The sequence below is a fragment of the Pseudophryne corroboree genome, chromosome 5 (genome assembly GCF_028390025.1).
Source record: "Pseudophryne corroboree isolate aPseCor3 chromosome 5, aPseCor3.hap2, whole genome shotgun sequence".
NCBI lineage: Eukaryota > Metazoa > Chordata > Amphibia > Anura > Myobatrachidae > Pseudophryne > Pseudophryne corroboree.
Window position 1 is genome coordinate 719,830,914 of NC_086448.1, and position 14,112 is coordinate 719,845,025.

Genomic DNA, 14,112 nt, shown 5'->3' on the forward strand with positions numbered 1-14,112 from the left:
GCAATCGACTGCTTAGAAGCAGGTGCGCCCAACTTGTTGGGTGCATACAATATAAACAGCGAGTCAGATTTTCTGACTCCAGCCGTCCTTGCAATGTATATTTTTAAGGCTCTGACAACGTCCAACAACTTGGAGTCCTCCAAGTCGCTAGTGGCCGCAGGCACCACAATAGGTTGGTTCAGATGAAATGCTGATACCACTTTAGGGAGAAAATGCGGACGAGTCCGCAGTTCTGCCCTATCCGAATGGAAGTTTAGATAAGGACTTTTATAAGATAAAGCCGCCAATTCAGATACTCTCCTGGCAGAGGCCAGGGCTAGTAACATAGTCACTTTCAATGTGAGATATTTCAAATCCACCTTTTTCAATGGTTCAAACCAATGGGATTTGAGGAAATCTAAAACTACATTTAGATCCCACGGTGCCACCGGAGGCACCACAGGAGGCTGTATATGCAGTACTCCCTTGACAAAAGTCTGGACCTCAGGGACAGAGGCCAATTCTTTTTGGAAGAATATTGACAGGGCCGAAATTTGAACCTTAATGGATCCCAATTTGAGACCCATAGATAATCCTGATTGCAGGAAATGTAGGAAACGACCCAGTTGGAATTCCTCCGTCGGAACCCTCCGATCCTCGCACCACGCTACATATTTTCGCCAAATGCGGTGATAATGTTTCACGGTGACTTCCTTCCGTGCCTTAATCAAGGTAGGAATGACTTCTTCTGGAATGCCTTTCCCTTTTAGGATCTGGCGTTCAACCGCCATGCCGTCAAACGCAGCCGCGGTAAGTCTTGAAAAAGACAGGGACCCTGCTGTAGCAGGTCCCTTCTCAGAGGTAGAGGCCACGGTTCGTCCGTGAGCATCTCTTGAAGTTCCGGATACCAAGTCCTTCTCGGCCAATCCGGAACCACTAGTATTGTTCTTACTCTTCTTTGCCGTATGATCTTCAATACCTTTGGTATGAGCGGCAGAGGAGGAAACACATACACTGACTGGTACACCCAAGGAGTTACCAGTGCGTCCACAGCTATTGCCTGTGGATCTCTTGACCTGGCGCAATATTTGTCCAGTTTCTTGTTGAGGCGAGACGCCATCATGTCTACAATTGGTCTTTCCCAACGGTCTATTAACATGTTGAAGACTTCTGGATGTAGACCCCACTCTCCCGGATGAAGATCGTGTCTGCTGAGGAAGTCTGCTTCCCAGTTGTCCACGCCCGGGATGAACACTGCTGACAGTGCTATCACGTGATTCTCCGCCCAGCGAAGAATCTTGGCAGCTTCTGCCATTGCACTCCTGCTTCTTGTGCCGCCCTGCCTGTTTACATGGGCGACCGCCGTGATATTGTCCGACTGAATCAACACCGGCTTTCCTTGCAGGAGAAGTTCCGCCTGGCTTAGAGCATTGTAGATTGCTCTTAGTTCCAGAATGTTTATGTGAAGAGACTTTTCCAGACTCGTCCATACTCCCTGGAAGTTTCTTCCTTGTGTGACTGCTCCCCAGCCTCTCAGGCTGGCGTCCGTGGTCACCAGGATCCAATCCTGAATGCCGAATCTGCGGCCTTCTAATAGGTGAGCCTTCTGCAACCACCACAGAAGTGACACCCTTGTCTTTGGTGACAGGGTTATTTGCAGGTGCATCTGCAGATGCGACCCTGACCATTTGTCCAACAGATCCCTTTGGAATATTCTTGCATGGAATCTGCCGAATGGAATTGCTTCGTAAGAAGCCACCATTTTTCCCAGGACTCTTGTGCATTGATGTACTGACACTTTTCCTGGTTTTAGGAGGTTCCTGACCAGATCGGATAACTCCTTGGCTTTTTCCTCTGGAAGGAAAACCTTTTTCTGAACCGTGTCCAGAATCATTCCTAGGAACAGCAGACGAGTTGTCGGGATTAAATGGGATTTTGGAATATTCAGAATCCACCCGTGTTGTCTTAGCACCTCTTGAGATAGTGCTAAAGCTGTCTCCAGCTGTTCTCTGGACCTTGCCCTTATTAGGAGATCGTCCAAGTATGGGATAACTAATACGCCTTTTCTTCGAAGAAGAATCATCATCTCGGCCATTACCTTGGTAAAGACCCGAGGCGCCGTGGACAATCCGAACGGCAGCGTCTGAAACTGATAGTGACAGTTTTGAACAATGAACCTGAGGTACCCCTGGTGTGCGGGGTAAATCGGAACGTGTAGATACGCATCCTTGATGTCCAAGGATACCATAAAGTCCCCTTCTTCCAGGTTCGCTATCACTGCTCTGAGTGACTCCATCTTGAACTTGAACTTTTTTATGTAGAGGTTCAAGGACTTCAGATTTAGAATAGGCCTTACCGAGCCATCCGGCTTCGGTACCACAAATAGAGTGGAATAATACCCCTTTCCTTGTTGTAATAGGGGTACTTTGACTATCACCTGCTGAGCGTACAGCTTGTGAATGGCTTCCAACACCCTCTCCCTTTCGGAAGAGACGGTTGGTAAGGCAGACTTCAGGAAACGATGAGGAGGATCCGTCTCTAATTCCAACCTGTACCCCTGAGATATTATCTGCAGGATCCAGGGGTCTACCTGCGAGTGAGCCCACTGCGCGCTGTAATTTTTGAGACGGCCCCCCACTGTCCCCGAGTCCGCTTGAGAGGCCCCAGCGTCATGCTGAGGTTTTTGCAGGAGCCGGGGAGGGCTTCTGTTCCTGGGAAGGAGCTGCCTGTTGGTGTCTCTTCCCTCTTCCTCTGCCTCGTGGCAGGTACGACAAGCCCTTTGCTCTCTTATTTTTGTAGGAGCGAAAAGGCTGCGGTTGAAAGGTCGGTGCCTTTCTCTGTTGGGGAGTGACTTGAGGTAAAAAAGTGGATTTCCCGGCAGTAGCCGTGGCCACCAAGTCTGATAGACCAACTCCAAATAACTCCTCCCCTTTATACGGCAAAACCTCCATGTGACGTTTTGAATCCGCATCGCCTGTCCACTGTCGTGTCCATAAGGCTCTTCTGGCTGAAATGGACATAGCACTCACCCGAGATGCCAGTGTGCAAATATCCCTCTGTGCATCACGCATATAGATAAATGCATCCTTTATTTGTTCTAACGACAGTAAAACATTGTCCCTATCTAGGGTATCAATATTTTCAATCAGGGATTCTGACCAAACTACTCCAGCACTGCACATCCAGGCAGTTGCTATAGCTGGTCGTAGTATAACACCTGCATGTGTGTATATATTCTTTTGAATAACTTCCATCTTTCTATCTGATGGATCCTTAAGTGCGGCCGTCTCAGGAGAGGGTAACGCCACTTGTTTGGATAAGCGTGTGAGCGCCTTGTCCACCTTAGGGGGTGTTTCCCAGCGCGCCCTAACCTCTGGCGGGAAAGGGTATAATGCCAATAACTTTTTTGAAATTATCAACTTTTTATCAGGAGCAACCCACGCTTCATCACACACGTCATTTAATTCTTCTGATTCAGGAAAAACTGTTTGTAGTTTTTTCACACCATACATAATACCCTGTTTTACGGTATCTGTAGTATCAGCTAAATGTAACGTCTCCTTCATTGCCAAAATCATATAACGTGTGGCCCTACTGGAAAATACGTTTGAATTTCTACCGTCGTCACTGGAATCAGTGCCCGTGTCTGGGTCTGTGTCGACCGACTGAGGCAAAGGGCGTTTTACAGCCCCTGACGGTGTTTGAGGCGCCTGGACAGGCATTAATTGATTGTCCGGCCGCCTCATGTCCTCAACTGACTGTTTAAGGGAAGATAAACCATCACGTAATTCCACAAATAAAGGCATCCATTCTGGTGTCGACCCCCTGGGGGGTGACATCTGCATATTTGGCAATTGCTCCGCCTCCACACCAATATCGTCCTCATACATGTCGACACCACGTACCGACACACACCGCAAACGCACAGGGAATGCTCTAATGAAGACAGGACCCACTAGCCCTTTTGGGGAGACAGAGGGAGAGTCTGCCAGCACACACCACAAAGCGCTATATATACAAGGGATATCCTTATATTAAGTGCTCCCTTATAGCTGCTTTAATATATATATATATAGCCATTAATGTGCCCCCCCTCTCTGTTTTACCCTGTTTCTGTAGTGCAGTGCAGGGGAGAGACCTGGGAGCCGTTCTGACCAGCGGAGCTGTGACAGAAAATGGCGCCGTGTGCTGAGGAGATAGGCCCCGCCCCTTTTTCGGCGGGTTCTTCTCCCGCTATTTTTCCAGTCAGGCAGGGGTTAAATATCTCCATATAGCCCCTATGGGCTATATGTGAGGTATTTTTAGCCTTGTATAAGGTTTATATTTGCCTCTCAGAGCGCCCCCCCCCAGCGCTCTGCACCCTCAGTGACTGCCCAGTGAAGTGTGCTGAGAGGAAAATGGCGCACAGCTGCAGTGCTGTGCGCTACCTTATGAAGACTGAGGAGTCTTCAGCCGCCGGTTTCCGGACCTCTTCACGCTTCAGCATCTGCAAGGGGGTCGGCGGCGCGGCTCCGGGACCGGACTCCACGGCTGGGCCTGTGTTCGATCCCTCTGGAGCTAATGGTGTCCAGTAGCCAAGCAGCAAATCCACTCTGCATGCAGGTGAGTTTACTACTTTCCCCCTAAGTCCCACGTTGCAGTGATCCTGTTGCCAGCAGGACTCACTGTAAAGAAAAAAACCTAAACTAAACTTTCTCTAAGCAGCTCTTTAGGAGAGCCACCTAGATTGCACCCTTCTCGTTCGGGCACAAAATCTAACTGGAGTCTGGAGGAGGGTCATAGGGGGAGGAGCCAGTGCACACCACCTGACCTAGTAAAGCTTTACTTTTTTGTGCCCTGTCTCCTGCGGAGCCGCTATTCCCCATGGTCCTTTCAGGAACCCCAGCATCCACTTAGGACGATAGAGAAAACCTAACTGAGGCTTGGAGGAGGGTCATAGGGGGAGGAGCCAGTGCACACCACCTGATCCTAAAGCTTTATTTTTGTGCCCTGTCTCCTGCGGAGCCGCTAATCCCCATGGTCCTGACGGAGTCCCCAGCATCCACTAGGACGTCAGAGAAAATGACATGTCATTATTGGCCAATTAAAAATAATTAAAAACTTCAACGTGCCTAATTAGTCATTAAGGGGGGTGTCCCAGGAGTTCTGTACCATATCCAAACATTTTTACCTTAAAATAGTGACTTTTCCCAACTTTTCACCTGCTTCAGAGAAGGTGAAGTGAAATTAGTGAAAAAATGATCACCGACAAGTTTTCACGGAAAATTGAATAGGCTGTAATTGCGTTTCACGTGAAAAGTCAGTTATCACTGCTAATTGAATATACCCCTATAACTGAGTGATTTTTCCCCCAATAGCTGCTTGTATAAACAATATTGCGCCTAAATTTAGTGCCCCCCCTCTCTTTTTAACCCTTTGAGTCTGAAAACTACAGGAGAGAGCCTGGGGAGCTGTCTTCCAGCTGCACTGTGAAGAGAAAATGGCGCCAGTGTGCTGAGGGAGATAGCTCCGCCCCTTTCTCGCGGACTTTTCTCCCGCTTTTTAATGAATTCTGGCAGGGGTATTTATCACATATATAGCCTCTGGGGCTATATATTGTGATATATTTGCCAGCCAAGGTGTTTTTATTGCTGCTCAGGGCGCGCCCCCCCAGCGCCCTGCACCCTCAGTGACCGGAGTGTGAAGTGTGTATGAGGAGCAATGGCGCACAGCTGCAGTGCTGTGCGCTACCTTGGTGAAGACTGATGTCTTCTGCCGCCGATTTTCCGGACTCTTCTTGCTTCTGGCTCTGTAAGGGGACCGGCGGCGCGGCTCCGGGACCGAACATCAATGGCCGGTTCCATGCGGTCGATCCCTCTGGAGCTAATGGTGTCCAGTAGCCTAAGAAGCCCAAGCTACCACCAGTTAGGTAGGTTCGCTTCTTCTCCCCTTAGTCCCTCGCTGCAGTGAGTCTGTTGCCAGCAGATCTCACTGTAAAATAAAAAACCTAAAATATACTTTCTTTCTAGGAGCTCAGGAGAGCCCCTAGTGTGCATCCAGCTCAGCCGGGCACAAGAATCTAACTGAGGTCTGGAGGAGGGTCTTAGTGGGAGGAGCCAGTGCACACCAGGTAGTCCTAAAGCTTTCTTTAGTTGTGCCCAGTCTCCTGCGGAGCCGCTTCTCCCCATGGTCCTTACGGAGTCCCAGCATCCACTTAGGACGTCAGAGAAAACAGGTATTTTATTACATCAAACATTGTTAGAATGAACTTGAACAATTTTATATAGGTCTGTTATGTTTGTACTCTGCAGTGTCAAGGTTGTGGGAGTTCGGGATGTATTTCATTGTCAAGACGTCTGTTTTTGTACAATAAAATATTTAAATCCAATTCAGTCTTAAAAAGCCTAAACTGGCTTTACTGGATAGCTTGCTTTCATAGTATAGTTAATGGAGGATTGATTGTTAGTTGACAGTTATTTCATATTTTTACTTTTCAATGTAATTCAGAGTTGATCGTAGCAGCAAATTTGTTAGCAGTTGGGCAAAACCATGTGCACTGCAGGATGGGGGGGGGGGCAGATATAACATTTGCAGAGAGAGTTAGATTTGGGTGGGTTATTTTGTTTCTGTGCAGGGTAAATACTGGCTGCTTTATTTTTACATTGCAATTTAGATTTCTGTTTAAACACTCAAATCTAACTCTCTCTGCACATGTTAGATTTGCCCCCCTCCCCCTGCAGTGCACATGGTTTTGCCCATCTGCTAACAAATTTGCTGCTGCGATCAACTCTGAATTAGGCCCTATGCCCGATTCTCACTATGTGACAGGGACTAGGTCGGTATTGCAAGCATATAATGACTGTGCTTGCGATACTGGCTTTGTCTGATTTTGGCTAAGAGTCAATTTTGACTATCTTTTACACGAGATAGCCAAAATTGATTTGCCTGCACAGTCTATCTAGGCATGCAATACCGACCACACGGGACCGCGCATCGGTATTGCATCGGGATCGTAAGGTGACTTTCACCTTACGATCTGCACTAACTGTATTTGCAATTTTGACTGTATAGTCAAAATCGCAAAGAAATATCTCACCGTGTGTACACACCATAACAGAGATCAGCCTTGACTCTATTGTTTGTTTGTGTGTTTTTGTTGGTGTGGGAGTTATCTAGAGTGCTACTTTTGTTATTGATATCTTTAGATATTGTCATGTACCATAAAAAAACAAACAAAAAAACAAAACACTATTTTTAGGATTTTGCAGAGAGGATGTGAACAGTGAGAATACATGAAGAGCAGTCTGGGGCTCCTGGAAGAGAGAATACATTATTTTTCTTTGCACCATCAGCATCAAAATGTATATAAAAATCTTTAAAATTGTGTTAAACACTATATAAAGTAACACTCATGTGCATGAGCCTAATTGTACTCCCTACACGCTGTTACACACCTACACTCTTCCCTGCAATGAAACACAGCCATTTCCATAGTCGCACAACTCATTTAACACTATCACAAAACTGCCCTGCCTGTCAACCCCCTCACCTCTCTACAATGTCACACACCTGACCTGTCTGTCACCCTTTCAGCACGTCACACATCTTAACTGTCAACATCCTCTCCTCATCGTTACATACCTGCCCTGTTGCCCCCTCCGCAGTCACACAACCGCCCTCTCGCCCCCACCCCTGCCGCCCCCCTACAGTCACATTCCTGCTGTCGCCGCCTGCAGTCACATCCCTCCCTGTCACCCCCTACAGTCACATTCCTGCCCTGCCCCCCCCCCCCCCTACAGTCACATCCCTGCCATGTTCCCCCCTATCCCCTTTGAGTCACACTCCTGTCCTGTCTGTCACCCACTCTACCCTCGATAGTCACACACCTGCCCTGTCTGTCACCCTCTACAGTAACACACCTGCCCTGTCACCCCCTCCACCCTACACTAACACATCTGCCCTGTCACCCCCTCCCCCACAGTCACACATCTGCCCTGTCTCTCACCCCCTTCAGTAACAAACCTGCCCTGTCACCCCCTCTACACACAACAGAAACACCCCTGACCTGTCTGTCACCCTCTACCCACTACAGTAACACCCCTGCCCTGTTGCCCCATTTCCCCCCTTCACATCACTGCCCTGTCAACCCCTCTGCCGTCTAGTCGCATACCTGCCCTATCACCCCCTCCCCCTTACAATAACACACCTAACCCATCACCCCCTCTCCGCCCTACAGTCATACACCTGCCCTGGTCTGTCACCCCCACCGCCCCCTACAGTAACACACCTGCCATGTCTGTCACCCCCTACAGTAACATACCTACCCTGTCTGTCACTGCCTCCAATAGTCGCACACCTGCCCTATATGTCACCCTCTCACTCCTACAGTAACACACCTGCCCTGCCACCCTCTCCGTCACACACCTGCCCTTTCACCCCTCTCCCCCTACAGTGACACACCTGCCCTGTCACCCCCTCCCCACCTACAGTCACAGACAAGCCCTGTCACCCGCTCCCCACCTACAGTCACACACCTGCCCTGTCACCCCCTCTAGTGACACACCTGCCCTGCCACCACCTCCCCACCTACAGCCACACACCTGCCCTGTCACCCCCTTTCCCCCTAGTGACACACCTGCCCTGTCAATCTCTTTCCCCACCTGCTCCCTGTCACCCCCTCTCCCCCGAGTGACACACCTGCCCTGCCACCCCCTCTGTCACACACCTGCCCTGTCACACCATCTCCCCCTACAGTGGCACACCTGCCCTGCTACCCCCACCGTCACACCCCTGTCCTGTCACCCTCTCCCCACCTAGAGTCACACACCAGCCCGGTCACCCACCCGCCTACAGTAACACAGCTGCCCGTCTGAGGGTCACTCTCTCCCCTCTCTCAGCCCCCGTGTCCTGTCAGTCTCTCCCGGTCTCACGGTGACCGCACCTGGCGAGGGGGCAGTAGACTCCTCTGCACACGGCTCTGTACTGTGTCCGGCATCAGGAACCGGAGGCAGTCTTGCGTACTGCCAGGACCCCTGTAAGCCAGGCTCAGCAGCCCCCGCTGGCACCGGCCGTACACAGCAAAGCGGTGCATCTCCCCCTCGGTGCGAATGTCTCCAAATGCTCCTCGTCCTGGCGTACTGCCCCGGATGTATTACCCCCGCCCTCGTTATACTCCCGGATGTCCTAATCTATCGCCCCCTTGGTGACCCCTCTCTGACAGTTGCCAGGGTGAGTGTGGACGCATCTCTGTGCAACATTATAATATGTCCGTAGTACAATAGTAGTGAGGCCCATTGGTTCCGCCTTCCCTTTCTGCGTGTGACTATTGACTATCACACCCTGTTCTTCGGGCAGCAGTGATACAGATGGGGGATGAGTATCACCGCTGTATAACAGTATCCAGCACAGATGGCAGTCATATCTGTATACTGTATGAAGTCACAGCGGAGCTGGCTGATGGCTGTGATTATATGTGGGCACCTGAGCAGCTGCTCTAAGCCGTAATATAATATACTGTATACAATGCTTGCTGTATATGCATATAATATACACAAAGCTTGCTGTATGTGCATATAATATACACAAAGCTTGCTGTATGTGCATATAATATATACAAAGCTTGCTGTATGTGCATATAATATATACAATGCTTCAGTGGCGTGCGGTGAGGTCAGTGGCTCGTGAAAAAAAAAATAGTGTTTGGGACTGGGAAGGGAGTGGGAGGAGGACATGAATGCAATTTTTGTTGTCCAGGGTTTCCATTAACTTAATGGAAAAGGGTCTGAATGGGTTAAAAAATGTAAAAAAAAAAAAAATGTGTGAGGTCCCCCCTCCTAAGTATAACCAGCCTCTGGTTCTTTGAGCCGGTCCTGGTTGTTTAAATACTGGGGGAAAAATTGGACAGGGGTTCCCCGTATTTAGACAACCAGCACTGGGCTTAGTCCGGTCCTGGTTCCAAAAATACGGGGGACAAAAGATTTAGGGGTCCCCAGTATTTTTAAAACCAGCACCGGGCTCCACTAGCCAGGGACATAATGCCACAGCCGGGGGACACATTTATGTAGGCCCCTGCGGCCGTGGCATTACCCCCCAACTAGTTACCCCTGGCCGGGGTTTTCTGAAAGAGTGGGGACCCCTTAAATCAAGGGGTCACCCCCTCCAGGCACCCAAGGGCCAGTGGTGAAGCCCGAGGCTGTCCCCCCCATCCGTGGGCGGTGGATGGGAGGCTGATAGCCATGTGTGTAATAAAAAAGAATATTGTTTTTTGTTGTGGAACTACAAGGCCCAGCAAGCCTCCCCCGCTTGCTAGTACTTGGAGAACCTCAAGTACCAGCATGCGAGGAAATAACGGGCCCGTTGGTACCTGTAGTTCTACAACAACAAAAAATACCCAAATAAAAACACAACACACACACCGTGAAAGTAAAAGTTTATTAAAAACACACTTCCACACTCACACATTCTTACCTATATCCCACACCGGTCACGTTCACTTGACCAGTAGAATCCAATAGGGGAACCTGTAAAAATGAGAGAGATTACTTACCTACATCCCACGCCGGTCACGTCCACTTGTCCAGTAGAATCCACTAGGGGTACCTGTAAAAAATGAAAAATATACATACATACTTCAATCCACAGGAGGAGGGAAAGGAGAGAGAGGGAGAGAGAAGGAGGGAGGGAGAGAGAGAGAGGGGGAGAGAGAGAGAGAGAGTGACAGAGACTGTACTCACCACAGGCGCAGGCTGACGCCCGGTGCTGTGGCTGAACTTAGCTTGGAGGAGGAGAGCGCCGGGCGCCACCACTGAACTTTCACCACTTACATTACAGACGCCGGTTGCAGGCCCGCTACCGCCGCTGGCCTTGTCTCGTGCACAGGGTCCCAGGGATGATCGCCAGCAGCAGGTGACGGATTAAGGGGGGGGATGAAGGAGGGGAGCAGCTTACTGTCCCGCCGCCTCGTATGGATGATTGGACCAGCGGATCCAGCGCTGGATCCGCTGTCCAATCATTTCTGCCTTGCTGACAGTGATGTCAGCGAGTCACTGCTATAGGTGCCGCTTTGCCTATCTTTTTCAATGAGCTGTTACAGCCCAGTTTTGGCCCCACCCCCCGCTCGATCCCCGTTTCCATTATCTACGGGAGGCACTGCTATCAGTGCCTCCCAAACCTATTTAAAGCCTTAAAATGATTAGAATAAAATAAAGAACATACTTATGACACAGAACATGTGTCATAAGTATCTTCTTTTTGTTATTTTAAAAATTAATCACAGGGGAGGCACTGCCTCCCCTGACTGCATGTCCCTGCAATGCTTGCTGTATCTGCATATAATATATACAACATACCTCCCAACATGACCCTCTCCAGGATGGACACAATGCTCTGCTCTGGACTTTTCTCTTAATGTATGATTGCCGACACCTGTGTTGAACAGGTGAATGGATAAGAAAGGTGTTTCAGCACAGGTGATGACAATCATGAATTAAGAGGAAACACAAGGAGCAGAGCATTCTGTCCCTCCTGGAGAGGGTCATGTTGGGAGATATGATACAATGCTTGCTGTATATGCATACCCTCCAACAATTTACACATAAAAATCGGTACAAATGCGGGAAAAAATAAGATTTTACTCACCGGTAAATCTATTTCTCGTAGTCCGTAGTGGATGCTGGGGACTCCGTAAGGACCATGGGGAATAGACGGGCTCCGCAGGAGACTGGGCACTCTATAAGAAAGATTTAGTACTATCTGGTGTGCACTGGCTCCTCCCTCTATGCCCCTCCTCCAGACCTCAGTTAGGATACTGTGCCCGGAAGAGCTGACACAATAAGGAAGGATTTTGAATCCCGGGTAAGACTCATACCAGCCACACCAATCACACCGTATAACTCGTGATATTATACCCAGTTAACAGTATGAAATATAACTGAGCCTCTCAACAGATGGCTGAACAATAACCCTTTAGTTAGGCAATAACTATATATAAGTATTGCAGACAATCCGCACTTGGGATGGGCGCCCAGCATCCACTACGGACTACGAGAAATAGATTTACCGGTGAGTAAAATCTTATTTTCTCTGACGTCCTAGTGGATGCTGGGGACTCCGTAAGGACCATGGGGATTATACCAAAGCTCCCAAACGGGCGGGAGAGTGCGGATGACTCTGCAGCACCGAATGAGAGAACTCAAGGTCCTCCTCAGCCAGGGTATCAAATTTGTAGAATTTAGCAAACGTGTTTGCCCCTGACCAAGTTGCAGCTCGGCAAAGTTGTAAAGCCGAGACCCCTCGGGCAGCCGCCCAAGATGAGCCCCCTTCCTCGTGGAATGGGCTTTCACTGATTTAGGATGCGGCAATCCAGCCGCAGAATGCGCCAGCTGAATTGTGCTACAAATCCAGCGAGCAATAGTCTGCTTAGAAGCAGGAGCACCTATTTTGTTGGGTGCATACAGGATAAAAAGCGAGTCAGTTTTCCTGACTCCAGCCGTCCTGGAAACATAAATTTTCAAGGCCCTGACTACATCCAGTAACTTGGAATCCTCCAAGTCCCTAGTAGCCGCAGGCACCACAATAGGTTGGTTCAAGTGAAAAGCTGATACCACCTTAGGGAGAAACTGGGGACGAGTCCTCAATTCTGCCCTATCCATATGAAAAATCAGATAAGGGCTTTTACATGACAAAGCCGCCAATTCTGACACACGCCTGGCCGAAGCCAAGGCCAATAACATGACCACTTTCCACGTGAGATATTTCAGATCCACAGTTTTAAGTGGTTCAAACCAATGTGATTTTAGGAAACTCAACACCACATTGAGATCCCAAGGTGCCACAGGAGGCACAAAAGGGGGCTGAATATGAAGCACTCCCTTTACAAAAGTCTGAACTTCAGGCAGTGAAGCCAGTTCTTTCTGGAAGAAAATCGACAGAGTAGAAATCTGGACCTTAATGGAACCCAATTTTAGGCCCATAGTCACTCCCGACTGTAGGAAGTGCAGAAAACGACCCAGCTGAAATTCCTCTGTAGGGGCCTTCCTGGCCTCACACCACGCAACATATTTTCGCCAAATGCGGTGATAATGGTTTGCGGTTACTTCTTTCCTGGCTTTTATCAGCGTAGGAATGACTTCCTCCGGAATGCCCTTTTCCTTTAGGATCCGGAATTCAACTGCCATGCCGTCAAACGCAGCCGCGGTAAGTCTTGGAACAGACAGGGCCCCTGCTGTAGCAGATCCTGTCTGAGCGGTAGAGGCCATGGGTCCTCTGATAACATTTCTTGAAGTTCTGGGTACCAAGCTCTTCTTGGCCAATCCGGAACCACGAGTATCGTTCTTACTCCTCGCCTTCTTATTATTCTCAGTACCTTTGGTATGAGAGGCAGAGGAGGGAACACATAAACCGACTGGTACACCCACGGTGTCACTAGAGCGTCCACAGCTATCGCCTGAGGGTCCCTTGACCTGGCGCAATATCTAGTTTTTTTGTTTAGGCGGGACGCCATCATGTCCACCTGTGGCCTTTCCCAACGGTTTACCAACAGTTGGAAGACTTCTGGATGAAGTCCCCACTCTCCCGGGTGTCGGTCGTGTCTGCTGAGGAAGTCTGCTTCCCAGTTGTCCACTCCCGGAATGAACACTGCTGACAGTGCTAAGACGTGATTTTCCGCCCATCGGAGAATCCTTGTGGCTTCTGCCATCGCCATCCTGCTTCTTGTGCCGCCCTGTCGGTTTACATGGGCGACTGCCGTAATGTTGTCTGATTGGATCAGTACCAGTTGGTTTTGAAGCAGAGGCCTTGCCAGACTTAGGGCATTGTAAATGGCCCTCAGTTCCAGAATATTTATGTGTATTGACTACTCCTGACTTGACCAAAGTCCTTGGAAATTTCTTCCCTGTGTGACTGCCCCCCAGCCTCGAAGGCTGGCATCCGTGGTTACCAGGACCCAGTCCTGTATGCCGAATCTGCGGCCCTCTTGAAGATGAGCACTCTGCAGCCACCACAGTAGAGATACCCTGGTCCTTGGAGACAGGGTTATCAGCCGATGCATCTGAAGATGCGATTCCGACCACTTGTCCAAGAGGTCCCACTGAAAGGTTCTTGCATGGAACCTGCCGAATGGAATTTTGCTTCGTAAGAGGCTACCATTTTTCCCAG

At 49.4% G+C, this 14,112-nt stretch overlaps 1 protein-coding gene across 1 annotated transcript in view; it reads right to left on the reverse strand.

Moving 5' to 3' along the window:
- TMEM70 (transmembrane protein 70) overlaps positions 1–9,199 on the reverse strand; it is a 48,690-nt gene extending 39,491 nt beyond the window's left edge. The window contains 1 exon segment of the mRNA XM_063923976.1: positions 8,900–9,199. Coding sequence (XP_063780046.1) covers positions 8,900–9,049 — 150 coding nt within the window. The 5' untranslated portion in view covers positions 9,050–9,199.
- Between the last annotated feature and the right edge of the window lie 4,913 nt (positions 9,200–14,112).